The sequence below is a fragment of the Melopsittacus undulatus genome, chromosome 15 (genome assembly GCF_012275295.1).
Source record: "Melopsittacus undulatus isolate bMelUnd1 chromosome 15, bMelUnd1.mat.Z, whole genome shotgun sequence".
Lineage (NCBI taxonomy): Eukaryota > Metazoa > Chordata > Aves > Psittaciformes > Psittaculidae > Melopsittacus > Melopsittacus undulatus.
In genome coordinates, this window is record NC_047541.1 from 728,454 (window position 1) to 754,312 (window position 25,859).

A 25,859-nucleotide genomic window follows, 5' to 3' on the forward strand; every position below is an offset into this window, starting at 1 on the left:
TAGTGGAGTCCTGGCAGTTTACAGCAGCAGAGAATCTGCTGCCACTTACACTTTCCTTTCTTTTTATCTCCTGGAGCTAGAAAAGATTAAATCTTAAGTGCAGATCCTCATTGTTTGAACAGCCTGCTCCTTTAAGGAGAGAAATGATTGCTTCAGTGTGAGTCCTGATGTGGATGGAAACCGTGAGAAAACGAGTCTAATTTCATAGTATTTGTAGGAAAGTTACTGATTTAAGAGAAAGAGGAGAATTGTTATCCCTATTGCACCCAAACCTTGGCTTGCAGCTGGAATCGCTTCCATTTTGCTCAAACTCAAGCTTTTACTGAAATAGAGACAAGATTTGTTTGCAAATAAATCTGTGCACAAACACTTCTGCTGAAACATTGAAGAGATTTGTGTATCCAGCTTCCATTTACATAACCACTGGGAATAGAAATAACCTCACCCGGTTTTAAATATCTCCTATTGGACATCTAAGGCTGAACTAGTTGCCCCTGGGTCCCTTTGTAGTCAATAAAGAGAAATAGTCATCTCCAGAGGGCCATTCATCTCAGTTTAAGATAGGCGTCTAAGATAGGTCAAATGAATGGCCTCTGGAGGTGCCTATTTCTTCTTGCTGTCTACCAAGACAGCCTGGGGCAGTTATCTCAGACTTAGACGCCCAAGATGCGACTGAGTTAATGTCATTCCCCATGCATATTTGCAATATGCTCCACTGTCACAAAACACCTGGTTGAGGTGCTCCCAAACACCCCTGGTGATCTGCAGTGGGATGTGCAAGAGAGCAGAGGGTAGGACTTGGCAGAAGCCTGTCAGCTGCACATGCTGGGGATGGGAGGAACAAGTAAGAGATGGGAAGTTTGGAAGAGGAGGAAACAACATGCAGGAGAACTTGGAGCTGGTGTTAGCAGTGCAGAGCAATGCACCTCTGTTCCAGCTGTGTGTCTCAGGTTCCAAGTTTTGGGGTGTACGACAGTGACTCAGAGCCATCAGCACTGGCACCTGGGGATTAACCTCAAGGTCTTTGGATCTTGCCTCATCAACACGCTGCTTTTGAACAAGAGCAAAAGTCTTGTATCCAAGAAACCAGAAGATAACCTTTTCCTTCCTGTTCTGTTTTAGCAGCTAGGAACTTTGTTTCCTCCTTCTCTTCTTGCCTTTCTTCCCTTTAGCTACTGCCTCTAGATTGCATCAACCCGCCGAGGGTTTCAAAGGTAGAAACTGCAGGCCTTGAAGATCCTCACACAGTCCTGCTCAGGTGTGTGGATACTGATTGCAATCATCTATTAACACTATCAGCATTCCCATCGTTATGTGTGCAGTTGTTGGCTCTTGGGGCGTAGAGCTGGAACGCAATGAATGAATGAATTCCCCGGGCAGGAGCAGCTGGAGAGGGGTGGTCAGGGAGCAGATGGCTACAGTGAGAGGCATGGAAGCACGTGGCACGTTGGAGGTTGTAGTAGAGTAGGGGATTATATGGAAGGAGATAAAGACCTGAGACTGGGAAGAGAAAGAGCTTTGAGAAGCAGGTCTGGAGGAAGCCAGGAAGGGAGGGCAGGCTCTAGCACAGCAGAAATGCAGACAGGCGGGGGGAGAAGGTGCAGAGCTGGATCTAGGTTGAGTTGCAGATGATGAGAAGATAGAGGAGATTTCAGAGCTGGGGGGCAACAGCTTGTTCTGCCCTGCAATAATGCTGTGGTGCTGCTTGAAAGAGAAGAGCTACAGCTCAGCCTCACTAGAGCAACAAAGGCAGTTCAGTTTCCACAGTCATCACTGCTAACGCGTTGAAGATTACATCTCCAGAGCTGTTTCTAGGTAGCAGAGAACAGGGTGCCATGAAATCGTTATGGTTTGACTCTAAAGCATTTTGCCACCTAATAACTGTACCAAGCATGCTCTCCCCCTGATGGTCAAACAGAACCATGCTGGCTTGCCTGGGAATATTGTATATGGTTCAAGCTGGAAAACTGTGTGCTGGTATGGGATAGGGGCTTGTTCCATTGAAAACAAGTCAGTGGAGCACTGGATTTGCACTCCTGCCTGCACAACCTCTATTAACCACTTTCCAGCTTTATGCAAGAGAAATGAACTCCTGAAAAACATGATGTGTTGAAGCTTGATCAGATCACAGGGCATGGGCTATGCTTTATGGGGAACGTTATACTCAAAAAGCAGAAGGAAGAGGCCCTGGGGGCTTGTGCCTGTGGGATGTGAGCAATTTAAGGCTGTTTACCACCAGCTCAGTTGGATTAGAAGAGAATGACTTAGGGAATGGATTGCAAAGGGAAGGGGTTTCTTGGGGTTGCCTTTGCAACTAAAGAGGCTTCGTGGAATCCCTTAAAGCATTCATATCTATGGAGCATACAACTTTTCCTCTGTGATATTCTTGATGAATTTGGCAGGTGTGATGGGGGGGGGAATGTTTATCATCAAAGGGGAATGAGTGAGGGCCTGTGCGGTACCTTCAGGCTGAAACCTGTCTGATTTTCCCCCTGTGCCTGCCAATCTCTCTTGGAATCAAGGAGACGCCTCTTGAGCACAACCCCACGGCACCCTCTGTTCCCTTAGATATCCCGTAATTACTTGGTGCCACATGGGTTCCCAAAGATCCCTGGTTCGCAGCCTTGGCCACTTGTTTGCTAGCTTCTCCCACAGTCAGTTCTTCTTTTATGGACAGTGCCACGGTCACGGATTTCCCTGGATATCTGTAATGTCCTCCAGCTCACCTCGGCTGGAATCTCCCTTGCAGTCAGTGAGCTTTCCCCCACCCTCACTGCTTGGCCAGGTATCTCCAGGGCAGAAGCTCTTCTGTTTAACTTCAGCAAAGGCTGATACCTCTAAATGTTGCAAAAGCTGCCTTTGTATTTCCATTGCTGCCTTTGTATTTCCATTGCTGCCTTCGCATTGACTCCACCTTCCTCCTCCTCCTCTCCTTGCTCCTACAACAAACCAAGCTGGGCCAGCAATGTGTCTTTGGCTATGTGTGCTCTAAGTCGTGGAAAGTTTAAATCAGTGCTGTCATTAATGCTGAGATATTTGTTTGTTTCCTTGTAGGGAATGAACAGAATGGGCTGGACTTTAACAGGCAGGTAAGATGCTCCCTGGCTTACCAGGTATTCTCCTGCTTTCTTGCCTTATTGTTTTTTAATTGCTCATCTTGCTGAGTCTCAGGCAGCTACTGTTAAGAGATAAAACTGTTAGGTCAGAAGCTGCCATTAAACAGACCACATAAATTCTTCGCAATTCCCCTTGTGGGATAGGATGACAGATTAAACTCCTGGTTTCCAGGCCTTCCTATTTCATAGAAGTTCAGTTAATTATAGAGTTTCTTTAAATCACTGTTTGCTTCAGGCTTTTCCTGGCTTTTTAATTTTTCCCATTGTCATTTAGAAACAAAAGGGACCTCAGTTACACTGGCAGATGTGCAAATCCCGCCCCAAAACCCCATGCAGTTCCACTGTCTGTGACACTGGTGCTGGAAGCACTGTGGTATGCAAGCCTAAGAGCACAGGGCTGACTCACAGGAGTATCAGCAAGGACTGAAGAGGAGGCGGTTTGAGGTCTTGGAGTGCACAGGTCAAGACCAGGCCTGCCTACAGTGACAGATTCCTCTTTGCAAGACAGTGGGGAAAGGGACAGCAGATACAAGGAAGTGTTTCTTGCAGGGCAAGTGAGCCCTAATTGCAAGCAAGCATGTCAGGGACCGTTGTCTTTGCTGTGAGTGCTGTTATCCTCCTGGTTCATACAGCTGCAAGCAACCCCTGTCTCCTTGAATGCAAAGGCTTCCTACTGGAAGCAGATGGGCAGCTGAAGCTTCTCACTGTGACTTTTCTGTCCTTCCAGCTTGCCTTGGTGGCTCTGGTCTGACAGATGTCAGCAAGCTGCTGTTTGTTTGTTTGGCTTGGCTGCTCTGGCTTTGGGTGGGTCGTAACTTCCTATCAAAGGTGTCTTAACACGTTCAGCCATCTTCCAGGTTTCTGGAATACTGAGCTGAAAACAAAAAGTCTTGTGTCTCCAGCTCTGGGGATTGCAGAGCCCAAAGCACAGGCTCTCTGCACGCCAAGAGAAGGATCCAATCTGCTTATGAGGAGTGATAAAAGAAAACTCCCCCAAGACAGAAATAAGCCATGAAAGTAAAACATCACTGCATGCTGCCGACTGTTCCTATGGCAGCACCACAAAGGTGTTAGAACTGGAAGCTGGGCTGAGGTTAATCAAGGAAACGTTATCGAGTGTGGTGAAGTGGTGCTGATTTACAACCACTGATGTTCTGACCCATTATCTTTAAGGTCCTAGTCCTCTAATGTCACTGAGTGAGCAGATGCTGGTAAAGTCATGGGGGCAGACAGCTTCACTTCACAGTCAGTAGGGTTTGGGCCAGACTCAGCTTGATAGAAGTGTCCTCCTCCCAAAAGAGATTGGGTTTTTGTGACAGCCTTTTGTGGCATTCCCTTCTTTACCCTTTCTACCTAAAGGATGCTACAAACTCCCTTTCATTTGTGTCTGTTTGTGTCACTGAGCAGCAAACTTGACTGGGGCTTACTGAGGTTTGCAAAGCAGAAGCCTGTGAGGAACCTTATTTTAATGTTGTGTTCTTGTTTTGCTTGGGGTTTTTCCTTAACCTGGTTTGATTCCCCACATGAAGCCTTCTTCCATCAATGCCATGTTGGAACAGTCCATGAGAGTGGACACAGGCGTGAGCAAACGGCTCTTTGTCTCCCTCTCTTGGCCCTCACAAGGCCATGGGTAGACTTGAGCCACTGTGATTACAACTCTGAAACAAGCAGGAGCCCAAATGCACATGGGTTTTACACTCACGTTTCAGGTTAACCTCAGCTATTGGTGAATTCATCTTCAATTCACCAAGTAAATTTCAAGCGCCGAGAAAGAGGAAGAGGGGAGATATGGAAATCTGGGAGTGTTTTCATGTGAAATCAGGTGCTGAGCTCTTTGATTTGGGGTGGAGGTTGGTGGGGTTTTAATATTGGTTTGGGGTTTGAGGTTGCTTTTGGGTGGCTTTTCTTCTTTTTGTTACCTTGCAATTCAAGTTCTCCAGCTGAAGCCAAGAAGCATGGTTTGCAACCCAACTCCAACCCCAATGCAAGAGCTGCAGAGCTCCCTTTGACTTTATTTGGAGTGCTGGGCGCTAATCACTTTGAAGATCATAAATCTCACATCGTTTAAGCCTCTCCCCCAGTCTTTGTAGATGGCCTACATTTCAGGTCTGTTTCCCTCCCATGTTACGCTCCAGGCAGGAAGAGAAGGGTGGAGTGACCTGGTTAGACCCCTTACTTGCCTACCCATTCCCTGCTGTGGCTGCTCTCACCCTGAAGATGGGGAGGAGGGAAGCTCTTGTGGAGTTTGAGGTTTTCAGGCAGTTTGTGGGTCAGCCTTGTGCTTTATGAGAAAGCTGCTTTCTGATCCCTCAACCTATTTGGCAAACATTTCTTTCCCCCCCTCCCTCTGCTCTTCAAACTCTCCTCCCACCTGGATGCAACAGTAATTTGTATGTGAATGAGAGGGAAAAGGGTGTGTATGAAAAAAGCAGCATCTTCTGCCTTGCCTATCTGGTTTGGCTTTTCATTTAGCGAGTCTAATGCTGTTTGTTTCCTGTTTATATCAAGGGAAATGCAAAGAGATAGTAATAAACTTTCACCTTCAGTGCTGGCAACCTGGATAGGGCCATCTGCTTCTTGATGGGTTGGGATCGTGTCCAGAGCATGTCAGGAACAGAACTGAGGAACTCGCAGGTTTACTCCAAGTCTTGCCATGAAAGGACATTGTGTGGGACCAGGGGAAGGTTGGATGGAAAGTGTTGAAACAAGACCTTTTCCCTGCTCTAATGTGGTGATGCTGCTGTGGTCGTGTTTGGTTTATTTCCCCATTGGTATATGCAGTGCTCAGCCTTTAAGGAAATAGCACATTGTTTGTTTTTGTAGGTTGCTCTGTTCTAGAGACCCAGGTAATTTACCTTGCGTCTGCAGTTCATATTGCCTTGTGGAATACACATACGGAGCTAGGACTGATGGTTTTGGGAGGTGACAGGGCTTGTGTGCACGGTAGTCCTGCACATAGTACTGTGTGCATCAATCTGCAGCTGGAGGAGGAAAACACACAGATGCTGAATCACTGACTTCTTTTCCATGAGGAAGTGATGGGGAGCATCGTGTCACCTGTTGGTCCTTGCAGCAATGCAGCCTCTGAGTGCTAGGGAGGAACAAAGGCTCAGATATCCCCTACTTCCAGAGAAGGGAATGAGAGATGCTCTCCAAGCCCCTTCATGTTCTCAAACACTGTGTTAGAAGAGGATGCAATCCTGCAATCAAGCTGACAGGTTATGTGTTGCCAGCGCAGGGAAGGTTTAGCAGGATGTACATGTGCTTTGTATCCAAATACATCGTGCAGTTTCATTCCAGCAAAAGGCTACCCCTTGCAGACAGGCTATCATTTGTTTAATGATAATGACAGGTTTGGTATTTGTATCAGTGTGAAGGTGATCCTGCCATGAGACTTTACCATATTTAAGACAGACAAGCAGGCGTTAATGTACTTGAGCAGTTGTCCTGGGTTCAGTCCAGGGCTGGGCTTAGCACAGTTTGAATCTTCCTGTTGTTTCTTTACTCCTATTAGTTGTTGTCTTCAATTTGCACCAGTCAGGGGATTTAAGAAGGACATACACCTCTTTCCCACAGGTTTCCTAGAAGTAGGATCTTAGGATGGATTTACCTGGGAGAAGTAGGTAGCTTGGAGATGTCTTGCTGGGGCAGGAGAGATCTTCAGAACACAAACAGAAGCATCCCGAACAAAACAAGAAAAGAGGATATGCAAATTGAAGTGGCCTTGTGTTTCTTACACACATTAGCTCAGCACTGAGTTTTGCACATGGGGTAATACTGAGGTGTCTCAGGCCTTCATAGCTGATATCCTGTAGAAGCACGATGTGAGAAATCAGTGGGCAAACTGCACCTGAGATCTAAAGTCACTGGTGGCTTTTTCAATGCCATTAGTAACACAGTGACCTTGTTTGGTACTTTCCACCCACACGTCTGAAGGTTCTTTGCTGATGAATTTAGAACCCTGATGCCTCTGGAAGGTAGGGAGGTGTTTAACCCTGCTTTACAGACGAAGCAGACACAGGCTGACTACCTGGCTTTTCCCAAAGATGCTGAGTACTGTGGTTGCTGCTGAAATCAATGGATGCTTTATAGGACAGTTGCCTGTGGACATTAAGGTGTATTGTAATCCAGGGACCTGCTCCCTAGCAGTGCTGGGATATGGACTCTGATTCTCTGATTCATAGTCTTGTGCTCAACCACAGACAAGTTCTTCCTCCCCTCCATCCTTTTGAAGGTGGAAAGAAGGGCCTAACTTGCTCGGTAGTTTGTTATTAATATCTGGGATGCAAAACTCCCTGCAGATTTAATTTCGCTCAATCAGGGCTTCCCTTCCCCCAGGGATCTCTCTCAGTTTTTCATTCCACTTTGTGTTCCCACCTCCCCTAATCTCATTTGTTCCCTAGATGTCATTTCTGTTCCTGCTTGGCTTTTCCCTGTGGGTAGTTCAGGTTTCAGTCTGCCCTCCAGATTTCCATCCCAGTCCTGCTTTGCCCTCCTCTCAAGGGGAGGTTCACATCCTACTTCCTTCTCCCCTCTGGGGATCAATTCAGATTTCACTCTCTCTTCTTCTCTGCATTGCCCCAGGGCATCAGCCTAAGCCTCGCATCTGCTTTTCATCTCTTGAGCCTTCATGAACTGGAAATCAGCCCGGCTGCCCCGTATCTGCCTTGACTGACACTGGATCTAAGCTGAACACTACCTTGGCCTTTCCCTTTTGAAGTCTCCTTGCTCTGTCCTAGGGACAGACTGATTGCATAAATTTGTATGTGTGTTCTGGTTCTTCATTGAAATGCAGCCCTTTGGGAGAGCATCAGAGAAAGCCCTGGCTTGAGGGAAAGTCCTCTGTTTCTATATATGGAACTGTTTTGCTTAGGACAGATATGTAAAAGAACCCCTTCTTCAAGCTAGTTTTGTTCTGGTGCCTTGCAGAGGCCCTCAGATGAGATGGCTGGGAATGAACTCCAAAACAGGCCACTGAGTCTCTGGAGAAGCTTAGGAGGGAAAGAGGGATGGAAGCAGGAAGGAGGATTTGGCGTTTTAAAACCTCAAGAGGTGGACTGAGACCACTGATTATGTTAGCCAAGAACAGCAACCCCGACTGGCTTCAGACATGTCTGGATCCTTAAGATCCAGCTGCAGTCAGTTCATAAACTCCTGCTTTCCTGCTCCAAGCTTAAGAGCAACCTGTGTTTATAAAGTATTCCTTACACTTGTGGCCTTGGTTTACTGGCAATGTATCTTGTACAACCATTTTTAAGCTATCTTAGAGATGATGGAGAGAGATCTCTGTGCAAATTCGTCTTCTATCACCCTTTGGGAGATGTTTACTAGGCTCCTAGGGGACAAGCCCTATTTTCATGGACCTGTCTAGAGGGACATAACAATTGTGTCCACAATAGGAACTAAGCTCAAGGCATGGTTGTCACTGTCAAACCACTACTGAGGTTGCACGGCATCCTTTTGAGCGGTGAGTTGCACGAACTGCTGTGCATGGATATGACTCTTGTGCCTGCTGGAGAATGGCTCATCCGTAATAAGGAGAGGACTGGATTCTTGAAGGCCTTTCATCTGGAGAGCTCCAAGAATTCCATCAAAAGCCTGCACACCCAGCAAGGGTGGGGCCCTACACCCATTTTGCAGCAGGGCAAGTCATAGCATAAGAAAGTGAAGGTGATGGGGTTTCAAGCAAGGCCTCTAATTTCAGGAGCCTGACATCAGAGTGCACTTTCTCCCTTCCCAGAGGTGCTGATCTGCTAGCGCTCCGTGTGAAATCAGTGGGCTGAAGTGGGGCAGCTCAGCCCCTTAGGAGGCAGACATCGGGTTTATCCCAGCAAGAAACCCTCTTGCCTTGCTTCCCAGCACATGGAAGTTGCCCACAGCAACCCAGTTATGCCAGAACTGGCTCTGAGCTCCCTCTTCCCTTCAATATCTAGACTTCATTCCCTCCACCCAAAATGAAAGCCTGGGATGATCCAGCAAAGTTGATCTTTCTAACTCTCCCTTTCTTTTTTAATTATATTACCTGTGTGTATTTAATGCAATCCCTCTAGCTTCATTTCTTGTGTCCCAGTTCCCTGGGGCGCAGCAACTGGTGCCAGAACTACTGGGAACCAATCAGAGAAACCTGCGGAGCTGGGATGGAGCCAGCCCCAGTCACGGGAGCCGTCTGATTCCAAGTTAATTCCTTTCCAGCATGGGATGTGGTGGAAAGAGCCTTGCAAGAGAGGGCTGCCTGCTCCATGACTCGTTAGGTGGACATTGCTCTGCCCTCCTCTTGGATGGCTGAGCTGGGGACATCAGTACTGTACAGCACGGAGGCAGTGCCAGGTATTTAGATGTTTGGTGACTGGTTGGAAGCCAGAGGGCACAGAGAATCCAGAACAATCAGTTTCCTCCCTCTAGAGAAGAGATCCATGGAAAGGGGAGGTTTTCATGCAGGAGAAAGGTGAAGGGTCTGGTTCCGGCCCCAGAAAAGCCCAATAAGGCAACTTTGCTGCTGACTTCAACAGGAACGTGACTAGGCTCTGGGGAACCTGTGTGAGCATGCAAGAGGGCATGGGAGAAGCCATGAAGGCTGGTGTGTGTGAAATCGGATTGATAAGGAAAGGGGCAGGGATGCAGCCCAGGGTGGGAGCAAAGAAGATAAGCACAAAGGTGTAGGCAGAGGTGGAGTCCTGGAGAGCTTTGGGAGTTGGGCAAGTGAAATTGAGAGAGATGCAGGGAGCAGCAGTGCAACGCATGAGAAGGTTGGGGCAGGAGGACAGGACCCCTGGGCTGAGGATGGCTAGGGAGGAAGGGGCAGGGAGAGTCCTGGATTGGAGATGTGAGAGAACTGACAGCCTTAATGGTGGTAAAATTGCTTTCTATGCTTTTGTTTGGAGGTTCTCACCCTTCTGACCACGAAAATGGGACACCCTCCTCCCCTCTTTAAAAGCAGGTCCAGTTTGGCATGTCCACAGGCACAGAAGGTGCCACATGCCCGAGTACAAATAGTCAGAGTGAGGATGCTGCAGGTGGTTGCTTTTCAGTATGTTTCTGCTAGTTCTGTGCTCCCTGGACACTGATCACCTTCCAGAAGCTTTAGTCAGCTTCTGCACTCCTGATGCTCCTGCAGAGGCTGCAGTCCCTATGGCAGAGAGCAGCCCTTTGTGAGGATGCACCTACTGAGCAGGCACTGATACGAGCGTGGCCATTCAGGGACGGTGCTCTTCCCACCTCTGGCCTCCCCTCCCTTGCCCAGCACCTGCTTTTGAAGCCTGTTGTTCTGCATATGGTCATTTAGAGGTTTATTGTCAGCACAGGGGAGAGGGGCAGCTGACTTCCTTTCCCTGTCCTCTAACTGCACAAACACTAAAGGAATGCTGCCTGTGAATGCAGAGCCGAGTGTGGTTCTCTTCATTTTCTTTTGGGAAGCATGCGGCTTATTGTTAGTTTTGATTTCCCACCCCCACTTTTACTACAGCTAAGGCACAACTATTCACATCCCAAGCTGAAGCTCAGAGGGTAAAGCATATCAGATCAGGCCCCAATTAATGAACTCAAAAGCCTCATATAGCTGCGGTGCAGGTGTGTTGAGGTTAGGGATTGCATTTTAATGTTCCAGTGTGCTGTTATTTCTGGCTTTGAGGATATAGTCTGTTAGACATCCAGCATGAGATTAACTCCCCTTTTGTCATGCTGCCTGCTCCTGAATAATCCCCCCCTTCAGTGTGAAAGCACATCAGATGTTATAGGGTGAATACATAAGGGTTTGCTGCTTTCTCCCTGCGAGTCTGTTAAGCCTTGCTGTATGTGCAGGATAGTACATGTGGAAATAGTAATTGCAAGCCCATTATTATTATTGCTATAATTTATTGTTAGTGTGTTTTTTATTTTATGGTGCCCACGTGTGCAGGTAATTCATGGAGAAGAACACTTACGCCATCGGAAGGTGGGAAGGCTTCGTTAAGGCAATAGCCTTGGATTCAGTTTTCATACCTGCTTCTGTCTTAAAGCTTCCTCCCTTGACTTCAGGCAAATCAATTTGGGCAGCTTCAGACAGCTCTGTTGTATTGAATAGTGCTTTGGGAGTGACTGAGCCCTGTGCTGTTTGTTTTCAGTGAGGGACAATTGGTTCAGACCTAAAGTCTGTGTGTACCTGATCCCCTGCTGCTTAGTGAAATACCCGTAGCACTCTGCAGTAGGGGAGGAGGGATAGATATGAGTAAGTCAACCTCTTAAACAGATGTGAGTTGCTGACTATGAGATAAGCCAGATATGAAGGCAGATAAATATCTGTTTCAAAGAGGTTACCGTCTAAATAGAAACTACACAACAAATACGATTGTCTTCTATCTCACAATGATGACCGCAGCTCCTGCCTACTGCCTGCTGCTGGAGAAGGCTGACATGGCTTTAACGGCCTCACTCTGGCAGGGTATGGAGAGCTCTTGCCTAGATTTGGGGCAGGCATACGAAGCTCTGGGTGCTGAATCAGTCAGTGGGTCCCACCTTTGTGAACAGAATGACGGAGCAATGCTTACATCAGAAGGAGCTGCATTCAAGCTGCCTGCTTTGGCATCCCATAGGTGAGGAAGACTGATTCAGATTATCAGTGAGCAGTGTTTAAGCTAGATTTATAAGAGGTGGGCTGCAACCTGCATCCTGCCCAGCCAATGGGATCTGACCATCAGTTCATTGAATGAGATGTGGGTCAGTCTGTCGGAAGGGAATGGTGAAATCAGAGCTGCTAAGGTGAATCTTTGCAACTTCCTCGTGTAAGGCTGGCTTTTTACAGCTCTCAATATGTCTGCAGGATGTTTTCATGAGCCGAACGCTTGCCAAAAGTTCACAGATCAGTTACAAAACAGATGTACTCTTTTTTTTTCCTCTCCCCTTCTTCCTACTGGTAAGGAAGAGTTTGTGCAGTAATTGCAGGCAGGTTGGGAGATGTTTTCTTCATAATTCTCCTTCTTATGAAATGTTTATGAAACACCTTCCACAAATCGGTTACGCAAGCAAGCTCAAGAGCTTTGATCACTTTCCATCACCCTCAATATGTTTCTTAGTTTGTTTTGCTTTTTGTTTCTGTGTTTAGGCCAGCGATAGGGAAGAAACAACGCATCCTTGCCCAGGCCCAGCAGATGTGCTAGCCAACTAAGGAAGGGACTCTCTTTCCACACAGTCACCCTTCCTGTGTTTTTCACTCGGGTAGCTCGAGGGCAGCTGACCCTATTTTAAGGCTGCGAAAACATCCACTTGAGATTTGCAAGTGTGATTCCTTTCCTATCCCATCCCAGAGCTCTGCGTTGCGGTGCCGCCACCTGCCGTTACCTCCTCGGGATGAGCTGGGGGCTGATCCCAGCTCCCCTCCAGCCCAAAGGGAAGAAGGTGCCTCCAGCCCAGGCTCCGCATCTCCCTTTAGCTGTGAGCTGTGAACAGGATGGGTTTGCAGTGCGCTACCGGGTCCTGCTGCTCTCCAAGCTTTTCCTTAGACTGTGTTCTTTCCCCCAAATCAAATTCAGTGGGAAGAAACTCTCAGTGACTTCTCATTCCCCATTTATCTGGCCTGACCGTCATGGAAAGCCAAGGTCCTGAAGAACCACAGTGGGATCCAAATCACTGTTGCTCACTTGCAGTGTTTTAGCAGGGCTCTCATCCCATCTCTACATGAGGTGATTCTGGGCTAACTTCAGCTGGGTTTGGTTCCTTAAAGAAAACTTTTCTCATGTTCGTAGCAAATGCCTGCAAATCGGAGGCAGATGCACTGGGAAAGGAGAAGGCAGCTCCTCGCCTTGTTTTATTCATTGGAAATTTACATTTTGAAAGGGAGTCTCATGATATTGAGTGGCCTCGCCCACAATGTGTGTGGTTTTTTGGGGTTTGGGGTTTTGGGGTTTTTTTAATGTACAGTTGGGAATAATGCAGGTTTATCCAGGGAAAAAAACAACGAAGGTGCAGGATTTGCATAAACCATCCCCAAGAGTTTTGGATATACCCTGAACTTTTGCTAATGAACAATGAGCCAGCTGCAGACCTGTTGGGGAGAGGAAGAGGAGGGAGAGGTACATTTGAGCCCAAACCCAATGAAAATAGGTGCAGGGGAGAAGGGTTTGTCAAGAACACCCAAGTTCCCGCCCACTGTGCAGGAGGGAGCCAGAGAATTCCAAGGACGGGGGAAGGAGCAGTGGGAGATGTTGTTGTTTTTAAATCGGGAACCGGTCCTTTGCCAAACCCACCTCCCGTTCTCATGTTGTGCGATGCTGGGATGCAGCTACACACCCCTTTCACCCTGGAACCCTTCCAAATCATTCCACTTGGCAGCTGTAAAAATTGATTTCAGTTTGGAAATGGCTTGTGCTTCTTCAACACTCCACTCCTATTGGGATCATAACTTAGGCGGGATCAAGTGCCTTGTTCTCTAAGACGTGGATAACTCTTCTTTTTGGGACTGTTCGGACTCGGATGACTGCGTTGTGTGAGGCAGATACACATGAATTGCAAGGAGGGGTAATTCATTTTTTGCTTTTTGGCTCGGATGACTCCTTCTTAACGCACTCTCAGAAAGGAAAACGTGCGTAAACCCATTTGCCTGCAATGACTGGATGGCTCAGGGGTAACGGTGTATCCTCCTGAGCCTTTTGTCTAACATTTAGCAGCTTTGACACTATCGGCATCGATAGTGATCAAGAAGATCTTTCCATCTGATTTTTCCTTTTCACCAGGCTAAGAGGGATGATCATGCCAACCTGAAAGGTAGGAAAGAACTGGAATTCATAGCATGTATAACTCTTGTTGCAAGGAGCTGCTCGGATTGCAAAACTAGTTTCGGCAGTGTCCAGAGCTATAGTTGTAACGAAGGGAGATGTTGTAAGTCTCTTCCCTTTGCAAAGTGCCTTCCAAAACGCAGAGGGTAATGTTAGGTGGCCAGCTCAGTGCACTGCAGCCGTGAGCCTCTTGCGATGGCGTTCTCTCCTTTGCGGTGATTTGTGTGCTCTCTTGTTCGAGTCAAACTGAAACAAACCTCCCTCAACCAAAACTACTTGCTTGGGCCATTCTTTTTAGAAGCTGAATTTCTTGTCCCCCTCTGCTGGTAGGAGGTTGCATGACCTAAAGCCCACAGCACCTCAAAACCCCGGCAAACGTGACCCTCGTTGCGGGCTAGGAAGTCATTGGATGTGAGATGCTGAGGTTCAGCCATAGGAATCAGAGCGAGCCTACACTGCTGAGCCCATGGACAGGGTTTTCAAGACTTCTCCTTTGGTTTTGTGGAAACCAAAGCTGTCTCTTGCCCTAGAAAGGCTTAGATGAGGAATGGGATTCATGATGCTGTTCCATGAGCCGAAGTCTAGCAATTGCTTGCTTGATCTCTTTTCAAACGAGATGCGTTACAAGAGCTCTATGTGACTTTTCTGTCTCCTGTGCATGGTATCTGTGCATAGAAACTCCTTATACGGCTTTCAGGAGTTAACTAAAACCTTCTAAAACCACCCCAGCCATGTTCCCTTCAGCTCTGGTCCCTGGGTAAATTCTTCTCTTCGGAATGTGGACTCAGAAGTCGTGATTCTCTTGTAGACCGGAATCTATCCTGAGCATTAAAATAGGTCAAGCTTTGACCACTGGATAAAGGGCTGACATCAGTGAAGTTTTCCAGCCCTTTCTCCACAGCATGTTCTAGCTAAGAAAGTGGCTCTTTTTTTGCCAGCTGAGTACAGGTTTTGTCACTTTCTGATAGAAGCTGAGCACAAATGTTTGGTGCCTGGGGTGCTGCATTTTCAGGTCTGGAAGATTACACTGCTTTTTGAGGTCTTTTACTTCATGACCTTTCCTTTCCCATTACCTTGTAGCATTCTCTCCTACCTACAGAACAAAACAAGAGGCTATCTCAGACAGCCCCACCATCGGGCTGTGAGTCGGGATCTATAAAGGACAATAGCTTTGTGTCTTCCTCTATTACTCCACAAAATAACTCAGTATTCCATGTGAGGAAACTGCTCACATGCTTTAAACCTCACTAAGCCACTGGAACTTGATTACTTCTTGGGGTGTTTTAATTCATGCATTTTGACTGAGGGAGCTGCAAACCTTCCCTTGGCTTGGCAGAGCAGGAAAACTATGTCCATGTGATAAACTGGAGAGCAAGAGTGTCGGAACAATCGTGCCCTGTTGCAAAGTCAGGGATGGAAGCGGTGAGCCCTGACCTTTAACTTCTCCCTGAAAGGAACCCCTTCCCAATCCTTTCCTACCTCTCATCCTTCTAGGCACCCAGCACCTCCCGCATCCCCTTGTCTCTGCTCCCTAATGCATCAATTCCATTGCTCTTTTTCAGATTAAAACTGAAGACCTCGGTGACTCCTTGCAATCTACAATCCCCCCTAGGTCAGGCCACCTTGTGCAGGGATCATCAATGATGCCTGGAAGCCAAATTGCAGGGGTAAGTGATCCCAATGCTTCACAGACTCCAAAGTCTGAAATGGCACTTTGAGGTGCTTGGTATTTTGACAAGGGGAGGCTTGAGGGTATGATGGACACTGAACTGGAAAAGAGTGTGTTGGCAACAGTCAGTTTCCTCCTCAGCCTATTCCTTTTCCATGGAAGGTTATACACGGGTTCAAAGGCAGACTGGACACGTACTGGAACATGATTTCCTTTGAGGGTTTACTAAATAGGCAAACTCAGGAAATCTTTTGAACTGAAGATAATTGAAGGCTGAGACAACACCAAGGGAAGTGTTAGATATGCTTGCTTTCTCTTTCATAAACATCTGGTTAATGCCATTGTTGGAGATAGGATGCTCAGCTAGAGTAACTCTTGATGTGAACCAGTATATCCATGCTTGAGTATATTGCCTCAAGTTAATTTACACCAGGGAAGCAATTCCTTGAGGGATGTTTTCCTAAGGTAAAAACAAGGACTTGAGCACTTAACTCTTGTTAAAAGCTAGTGAGAGTGAGATGCCAGAAGGCCACGCAGCTGCTCAGTGATCAGTAGTATCTATCTTCCCTATTCTTTTGCAGGGTATTCAGATCCCTTACAAAATCTGGCGTTGTTCAATTTCCCCAGAGCTTCGAAACAGTTCTTGGGAAGCTCAAAGAGCTCATCCGATTGAGCAATGTGTTCCTTTAAAATGTACCTCTAAAGAGTGGGTTTTACTGGAGCATCTGCATGTCTGTGTCTATCCCAAATGCAAACTCTTATCCCCTACTCCCAACAAAGGTCCTGGGGCTGGGACCCCAGTAATGTGACAGTGTGTAATCCTAATCTCTCAGTACCTATTGCCTGATCTGATGGATGCATACCATTTCCTGCAGGCAAAGATCAGGAAACACTTTTAGATCTGGTCACTGTATTGATTACAGTGTGTTTGCTGCAGGTGCAGGGAATTGGGCACTGCTGGGCATTGCTTCTTTCCCATGCCAGCACATGGCTGCTTGGGAAACCAGCCTTCCATGGAAAGCAGGCTCTCGGTGAGATGGGACAGTCAGTTCCACTTCCCTGTGTAACTTTAGGGAGTTCCCTCTCTAAATCATCTGGAAGAAACTGGAATCCCAAAGGTTTCCCTGTGATCCCTGACAACCAGGATTGATTGCCAGCACCTCTGTATGCTGTATGAAGCTCAAACCTCTGAGTTTTGTTGTTCCCTTTGTTTTTCCCCCCATAGGATATGAGCTCTCTTCACACCTTGCAGCAGCTTGTATTGCTTCCTGGTCATATGCAGTCAGTTCCCCAGTTTCTTCTGTCTCAGTCACAGGCTGGGCAACAAGGTAAGAGCAATAAAAGCTGAAGGGGTGTTGTTATAAGCAGATACTTATCTAGGGAAAACCTCTCTTCTATTTGCTGTTGCTTTTAATCTGGTCTGTTACTTTATCCAAGCATGATGGTGTCTTTACCCTATATGCTACCAGATGCTGTTTCCCACGCCTGGGATGATCCCGTATGTGTGTGGTTGCTGCGGGAAGGGTCCAATTCCAGAGATGCTCCTGGCACCTGTGGCTTGTGTGCGCCAAGAGTGCCACCTTGGGGCCGCTCTTGGCAGACTTGGTAGGGATCGCACCTCTGGAATTCCGGATGGCTTTCAGGAACAGGGCAAGGAGCCTGCTCTGTGGGGTTGCCAGTAGCTGTTCCCAAATCTTGCTCCAAGCCATGGAGGAGGAAAGGAGGCAGAACTACTGAAACACAGTGTAATCAGACCCATGGAAGGGATGAAAGCACTGAGGACTGAACTCACTACTGGAGAAAATCTCTGTTTCTGGTTTTACTGGCGAATTTAATGGCATTTCTCCAACAATGGGGATACAAGCATGCCATTGATAAAGTCTTATGCTGCTTGTGGACAGACAAACATAGGCTTTGATCCATAACCTGACAGATGAAAAGGGACTTTGGTCCTTTGCTCACATTCTTGGTTTATTCCAGCACAGAGGTCCCTCCACATGACCTAAAATTCAGATTTAAAGCCTTAAAATCTCTGCAACTTGAATCTCTTGACACATAAGCCCCAAAAGAAAATGCTTATTATGGGCAGGTGGGAAACCTATTTGTCTTTGGCAGCATATAAACTCTTTTCTCAGCCAAATGATGCTGAGTGATGTGTAAAGAAACTACTTGATGTATCTTTCCCAATAATCTAGTATTTAGTTTGTTTGAATGGCAGGGTCAGGATAATCTTTTGCTTACTGCCTGCTTTTATTCATGCGTAATAGGAAACATTATACTGCAAAACAGGAGTTGTTTCCTTTTATAGAGGGTTTTTTTCTGCTAAGTGACTTCCTTTGGAAGCTATAACCCCTCAATCACATGGACACTTGCTTGGCCGTGACCCTTGTTGGTTCCAGACTTGATAAAGACTGGATTTGCTGGCTTTTTGTGGAAGAGGACTTCCATTGGAACAGATGATTGCCAAGTTTTAGTGATCCTTTGCATTCTTCATACCAAAGAGATGCATGAAATATTCCTGAAGTTGGCCCTCAGGCCATCATGGTAAAACCCTTGATGTTCCTGAGGTCTGACTGATGGGTACATCAGTTCATGGGTCTCATGGCCAAAGGGACCTGGCTTTGGGCTTAACCTCCCCAAGGGGACACAGATTTTGGTTTGGATTTTTGTGTTTTCATGCTGGTTTTAAGCCAGATCTGTCCCCAGGTCTGATTCATTGTGCTCTGGTGTGATTATTGTGCTGCCCTTAAAGCAGCTAATGCTGGTGCACCTGAATAAGGAGGGGAGAGCTCTGCACTGCAAAGATGGAAGCAAGCAGCCAGGTAGATGCTGGGAATACTGTCAGCCAGAATGTTGCTGCTGAAGTCTTCATCTCAGGAAAACACAGCCTTGGTCCCATCAGCTGTCAGACCGGTGATTCCTGACTCCAGCCCATCATTTTCATTTGAGCTAGAGCTTTGCTTTTGCAAAGGTGTTCAATCATGATTTTAAAGACTCCAAATGACAGAGCATCTGCCATGTCCCTAGGCAAGCCATTCCAGTGATTAATTACCTTCACTGTTCAAAATGTGCACCTCATTACCAGCCTGCATTTGAAATTCAAAGTTGTTCCAGCATTAGAGAAGGCTTATTGAAGCTCCAATCTAAATAAATAAATGGGATCCTGCACATTCAGATCTAAATTAAAAGAGGGGAGTCAGGAAGGGGGGGAAGTGATTGATTCTGGAGAGATTTTTCCCAGCTCTTTTAGCAGAAGTCCATAAATTTGTATAGCTTCCCTGGGAACTGTCAGTTGCAATCAATAGAATATATTGACTGCTTCAAGACAGGTTATAAATCCTCATTGAATTCCATAGGCTTCACTCACAATAGACTTGAAGAATCTGACTGCATTTCTAGGGAACTACGCTGCTTTGGTCACTACTTAATCCTTTAGGGCATTGCCTGTAAGAGATATAGGCTTGTACTAGGCAGTTTGTCAACCAAACAATTACGCAGTCTCCATAAATACTGGGTTTTGTTAGTTTTATAGATTTCCCTTCTTTTTTCCTTTCATCATTTTCTGTCAGCTTATATATTCCAACAGAAATTCAATTTATTTGAAATACAGGAGAGTAGAAAAGAAAGGGTCAGATGGCTTCAAAATGATGCTTCAAAATGAAATGTAGTGTAGAAAGCAAAGTGGGGTAGGCTCATGAGATTAACTTTTAACAAGATCAGTGCTGAAAGCTGGAGTCAGAAAAGCTTGTATTGGAAAGAAAGTGCACTCTTCTAAAAGCTACAATGATTAAGCACTGAGAGAGATCACTACTAAGGATGCAGTAACTTCTCTGCTGCTTGGCATCTGAAATCAAAGTTAGGTGTCTATGTAAAATGTCTGTGCCTAGTTCAGCCTTAGATTAACGAGCTACACGCAGGGATCAATGGATATTTTGCCATTATTGCAATAATCCCTTTCAGGCTAAAAGGCCATGGAAAGAACCTTTTCTTTCTCATAATTCAACTTGGAGCCATCCACATTTGTAATGGCTGAAATGCTCATACTTTGAACAAGAGCTAACGGATGTTTTCCATTCGGAGCTTCCTGAGGCTTTCTGGTGCCAGATGATGTTCTGCTGCCTAGATGCGGATGAAGGAACTGATCTGATCTCATGTGTCTCTTTTTGTCTCCTCAGCTTTGCAGCCAAACCTCCTCTCCTTCCCTCAGCAACAGGGCAGCCTTCTCCTTTCCCAGCCAGGACCCAGCCTGGCATCACAGGTAACTTGCCCCAGTGCACAATCCCACCTTGAGAAGCACCCATCCACACAAGGTGCTTCTTCATTAAGGGCAAATGTGCTTTTCTGTCGTTGTGACTTCATGCGCCTTCATTTTAACAGGCTGTGGGTCGTTCTGGCCTCCCTGGCTCATCGGTTGAACCCCACCTGGATGTACCCCAGCATTTGCAAGTGGCAAAGCACCTAACTCCATCAGGAGCATCTGAGGAGCCCAGTGACTTGGAGGAGCTGGAAAAGTTTGCTAAGACCTTCAAACAAAGGCGAATCAAATTGGGGTTCACGCAGGTGAGCAGCCCCATCAGTGGGAAGAGCGGTCTCATTTGTGATGTGGACTTGCTGGGGTGGGGAGCTTGTGGCAGAGGTACGGGTGGAGGGAGGGCTGCATTAGGTACAGTTTGGCTTCCTTTGGAGAACCCCCTTCCAATAACATAACAGGCAAACCCTTCCAGCTACTTCATTACTGTGATCCCATCACTGCACCTTCTTCAATACAGAAAGACTCAGGGGTGTAGGGCAGACACCCATGGGAAAAGAATTCACTTTCTTTGTAAAGCAGGGGCTGGTTCTAACCTGGAAACAACCTGAGAGGAGGTCTTGCAGCAGGAAGCTGGGGAGAGGTTTGCTGAGCTCACACTGTGATTTGGATCTCCCCTGGCAGGGTGACGTTGGACTTGCCATGGGGAAGCTGTATGGCAATGACTTCAGCCAGACCACCATTTCTCGCTTCGAGGCTCTCAACCTGAGCTTTAAGAACATGTGCAAGCTCAAACCGCTGCTCGAGAAGTGGCTGAGTGACGCAGGTAGGTGACAGCCCGTGTATCAGTGCCATCAGCCTTGCCAGGATGAGAGGATCCACCTGGGAACCTCCAATAAAAGCCAGGAAAACCAAAGCTGGAGCTAAGATCTCTCATATCCATAGCTGAGCTGGTAATAGGCTACTTTGTGGTTCACACAGCAGGTTGCAGAGCTGCCTGGATATCAAACCACATCTGTCCTTTCTCCCTGGCAATATGGAATTCACATTGTGACTTAGTGTTTGGACCAGTCACTTTCTGCATCACCTCTTGCTCTGGGGTGAATCACTGGGCTAGTCCATTCAGTCCCTCCCTATGTAAACTGTCGGAATAGGAAGGGACTCCTACTAAAGTGCTCAGAGATCAGCCCTTAGGCAGCAATTAAAAAAGGAAGGTATCACTGCAAGGGGAATCCCCAGTAGGAGCAGGATTAGGCTGATGTTCTCTGCTGGCTGCAAACCAGTCTAGGAATGGCATTAGTCTAATGTGCTTCACACAGCCATTTGGGACTCGACCGATTTATCAAGCTGGGAGGTGTCTCAGCTACATGAGACCTGATCCGTGTGGGTTAAGTCAGTATCTTTAACTGTGTGAAATTAAGGCACTGGGAAATGCGTGGTCCCTATCAGAGCAGGCTGGAAATCAAGCTGGAAGAGGAAAAACAGTGTGTTGATTAAACCTTTAGCATTCCTATTTCTTTCCTGATTTGCACACTATCATTGATGGATTTGGGACTGTTAGAGCAATTTAAATCAACATCAGAGGAAGGACACAATATAGGAACATTTTACTTACTTTAAGAGGTGCTATATTTCACAGAAAGGCTCTAGGAGTGAACATAACTCATCATGTGCTTGATGATCTCCTTCTTTCCCCAGAATCTGCTCCTTTAGATTCTTCCATGAGCACTCCCAACTCCTACCCCTCAGTGAATGAGATGTTTGGACGGAAAAGAAAGAAGCGAACCAGTATTGAGACCAACATTCGCTCCACGCTGGAGAAGAGATTTCAAGATGTGAGGGGAAAATCTTTCCATGTGCTGGGGACTCTCTTTGGGTTTGGCATCTGCTAGGTCACAGTAGCACTGAATCCTCAAAAAGAGAGACCTTGTTTGCTTGCTTTGATGGAAGAAAGGGGACAACAGGAAAAGGGTCAAAACCAAAGAAATCAGATCCCGTTATTTCCTTGATAAATGGAGTTTTAAAGGAATTGGTTTCATCCCCACAGCTCCCCATCATCATTCACTGATCAGTGCCATAACCAAAGCTGATTTCCTGCACCCTTCTCTCTCTGAGTTGTGACTTTGTATCACAGGAATAGTGCTGCCATGTTGCAGGATGGAAACAATGCCCCATTAAGCAGGAATTCTGAGACCCAGAAGTAGATGCTCCATTAATTGCTGCTGAATCACTTCACAAGTGGAGCTTTTTACTTCTGAAGCATCAAGATTCTAAAGAACAAAATCACTGCAGAGAGCAGACAGAGCTTGAAATCAGTAGGGCTAAACTGGGCATTGAAAAACACTCATCAAAACTGGTTTTGACCAGCCCTTGTTTTTTCTTGGGCTCTCCCTCATTATCTGATCATATCACAGTTTCCTCCTAAGACTGTTAATGAGAACAAATGACACTCATTGTCATATCTGTATGGGTACCTCTTTTCTTTAGCTAGTATGAGCCATTCTTTGTAATTGGAGAACTGCCTTGGCATCTCCATGCTAGGTATTTTTGACCCTCGAGTCTCCAGCTCAGATCAAAACCCACAGAGCTAAATGCTGTCAAATGCAGCAGACAATAAGTAACTCAGAAGAAGGGATGAGTACTGTTATTTCCCTTTATAAATGAAAGATGGAGGAAGAAAGAGAATAAAGTTGGAACTGCTCAGCCTGGAGAAGAGAAGCTGTGTAGAGACCTCAGAGCAGCTTCCAGTACCTGAAGGGGGCCTACAAGGGTGCTGGGGAGGGACTGTAGTGATAGGACAAGGGGTGATGGGTTCAAACTTAAAGAGGGGAAGTTCAGGTTAGATTTAAGGCAGAAGTTCTTTACTGTGAAGGTGCTGAGGCACTGGAATGGGTTCCCAGGGGAAGCTGTGAATGCTCCATCCCTGGTGGTGTTCAAGGCCAGGTTGGATGGACCCTTGGGTGACATAGTTTAATGTGTGGTGTTCTTGTCCATAGTAGGGGGGTTGGAACTGGATGATCTTAAGGTCCTTTCTATCCCTAACTATTCCATGAGTCAATGAAATGGCTTTCTTGAGATGCTGCAGGTCAGTGTACAAACAGCACTTGGAGCTTGTGTGTCCTATGTAGTGAAAAGACCACCAGCAGCCATAAGCTTCCCCCCAGGCAATGATTTAGGGTGCTGTTGAGATCAAAGAGCATGGTACCTTATGCAATAACAGGTCGAGGTACTGTGACTCACCCCCCCCTCTGCTTTCATGAGACCTGATGTTGATTCAGAGGCACTTTCTGCTTCACAGGACATAATCTCCCACCCAAATATTTACCCTTTGATTTAGAAGCAGATTTTGTCCCCTCCTCAGTTTACAGCCACCCCCACCCTGTTGTCCTCTGCCTTTCCACCCTTCACTGATGCTGTAATTACAGCTCTTTGGGACTTTCTTTAACCTCTTGCCCTTTCTCAGCAGAACCCCAAGCCCAGTTCAGAGGAGATATCCTTGATAGCAGAGCAGCTTTCCATGGAGAAGGAGGTGGTTCGGGTCTGGTTCTGCAACCGGCGTCAGAAGGAGAAACGGATCAGCTGCCCAATACCATCCCCCATCAAATCACCTATCTACAACTCCAGACTGGTGAGAGGCTTTGGGTTAAGGAGTTCTACATTCCAGAAGGGAAACGGGAGGGGGGAATGCAGCAGGGTTTGCTGGAAAAGGAAACAGGACATTTCCTTGTACACACAAGTGCCTCGGTTGCTAGCAAAGCCACTTCACAATGCAGTGGGTGACTGTATCTCCAGGATTATGCAGAGAGAAAGGTGGGCTAGCCATGGATTGTACATATAATCCACATCACAACTTGAATGGAATCTCATGCCCACACTTACAGAGCATTTACTTTTACTCTATTAGTGAACAATAGAAAGAATGCGAGTTTCCTAGAAGGTCAGTTTAATTGTAGGTAATTTACCCAAATAGAGATGCTATCCCAAAACTTTCAGTCCTGAGATTGGTAAAGAAAAGCTTTCCAATGCCAATGGAGGAGGAATCAGCGTTCCATGGAATAACATCCACTCATTTCAATTTAGTTCTGACATGTAATGGTAACTCACACAGGACTGCTGTTTTATATCTGTGCAGAAATGCAGAGGATACTTAAATAGTGCTAACTGCTCTCTCATGCTGTGCATTCACACTTCGGCAAGTCAGGAAGGAGGAGAAAAGGATAAACTATTGAGAGATGGTGAAAGCGCATCCTTGTAACCTAATGTCAGTGGCTACTGTGGATGACAAGCTACTGTTGCATTTCTGCTGCTTAATAGCTGCTTCCACATATAACAGCAGCAGGAAGCTCCCTATGGTGTTTAGTGCTGAAGCACATGTGAGTGGGAGGCAGAATACATATTTACAAGCAGTATTTTATCTTGAAATCTGGGGTTTTGAGTTCTCCATCAGAAGGCACAAAAACATCACAAGGAGCTTGGTCACTTGTTGCACAACCCATTGGGTTCAGTCACAGACACCAAAACACTGCTTGCAAGCCATGAATTTCTGAAGCAGCAGCTTTAGTGAATAACTTCCCTGTGAACACGTTGTACAACATATGCCTTGTGCTCACCAGTCATCCTGAGCACCATGGAGTTCAAGCATCGCAGCTGAACAACGAATGCCCCAGGCTCACTTGGATTGCAGGCACCAAGTTATTAATTGTCACCTGAGAGTTCTCACCCATCCAGAGCTCCTTGAAGGAAAAGGGATCATTTGTGTTCGAGACCAGGGAGAGCTGGGAAGTTTCAACTGGGAACATCCAGTGTGAAACAAGCAAAGGGCTGCAGCTCCTACAACCGGATCTTGTGATTCCCAGAAAGTTTGGGTTGTGTTTGATAATTTCAGGTTTTTCCATAGCTGATCCACAAATTTAGACATAACTATAGAATTTCAGGCACATGTAATAGTCATTCTGGTTTCTTTCCATGGCCCTGAATGTGGGAATGGTGCTTTTACACTGGTGTGTGAATAGAAATATCTCTGGGAGCTTCAGATGTGGCTAAGAAGTCTACCTGGGAGCCCACACACTTAAAGGGAATGAGAAAGGAGCTGTGCTTTGTGATCTATACCCTCACAATGCCAACTGCTTACTGTTTGCTTCTGTTTCTGTCTAGGTCTCTACCTCAGGGTCCTTGGGGCCCCTCTCTGTCAATCCAGTGCATAACACCATGCCTGGGACTGGTAAGCCTTGAGAAACCTGCTTCACTCACCATTCCTTCCTCTGCTCTAGCTCTCTGACTACTTAGTTTCTAGGTCACATTTGCAGGCCACTTAAGACCCTTGGGTTTGGCCAGGGAAAGTACCCCCTTATAATTAGTGTACAAGGGATAAAAACAGCTGAGTCTGTCTCTTGGCTGGAACAAAGACATGGAAAGTTTCCCAGGCATGATAACATTCCCAGGATAATCCTAGGCAAATTTTATTGGGATGTTTAGGTTTGGGAGCCAGGCACACCTAGAAGCCAAACAAGAGGAGTGCTTGGGGGTAGGTTACTGGTTACTGCAGCAGAACATTGTCAGACCTTTGAGAAGTGTGATTCACACTAACACATCAAGTACTAGAGAAACAGCAGTACTGGAGCCCACCCTGGGGCACAGGTTCTGCCTCGCTGCTGCAGGGCAGGCAGTGAGTGATGGGTACAAGATATGATGGGGCCATTTGGGCTTGTGCTGTCCGAGGCAGGAAAAGGAGATCCCGGTTTTATTCTGCTTTCTCTGCTACGCAGTAACATCATCGTGTTCTCCAGGGAACTCCAGCAGGCCCTCGTCCCCTGGCAGTGCACTCCATGCCAGCAGCCCCGGCACAGCCCAGAGCAACTCCAAAGCTGCAATGAACTCTACTGGTTTCAACTCTTCAGGGTAAGGCACTGGGGGGGTCACACCTTGCTCCTTGGCAAAGGAACTGGGGGGGATTGGGAGAAAACCAAAGGGACCTTAGAGAGGAATATGAATGCCCTTAGAGGGTCCAGCAATGTGGAGCTACATGGTGGCATGCTCTTATGTAAAGCTTCATATCTAACCTGAAGCTTCTTGGGATATGG

The 25,859-nt window shown here is 46.6% G+C and overlaps 1 protein-coding gene across 3 annotated transcripts in view; it reads left to right on the plus strand.

Annotated features, from left to right (window-relative positions):
* Positions 1–25,859, plus strand: part of POU2F3 (POU class 2 homeobox 3) — a 40,932-nt gene that overhangs the window by 12,499 nt on the left and 2,574 nt on the right. For 2 of the 3 annotated variants that reach the window (XM_013127357.3, XM_005142637.3), the window contains 10 exons: positions 3,055–3,089; positions 15,424–15,528; positions 16,756–16,858; positions 19,706–19,788; positions 19,908–20,090; positions 20,464–20,605; positions 21,478–21,614; positions 23,246–23,407; positions 24,934–25,000; positions 25,545–25,677. In XM_013127357.3, the coding sequence (XP_012982811.1) occupies positions 3,055–3,089; positions 15,424–15,528; positions 16,756–16,858; positions 19,706–19,788; positions 19,908–20,090; positions 20,464–20,605; positions 21,478–21,614; positions 23,246–23,407; positions 24,934–25,000; positions 25,545–25,677 (1,150 nt within the window). The remainder of the gene's footprint in view (positions 1–3,054; positions 3,090–15,423; positions 15,529–16,755; positions 16,859–19,705; positions 19,789–19,907; positions 20,091–20,463; positions 20,606–21,477; positions 21,615–23,245; positions 23,408–24,933; positions 25,001–25,544; positions 25,678–25,859) is intronic. The other variant, XM_031043319.2, reaches the window with a different exon arrangement.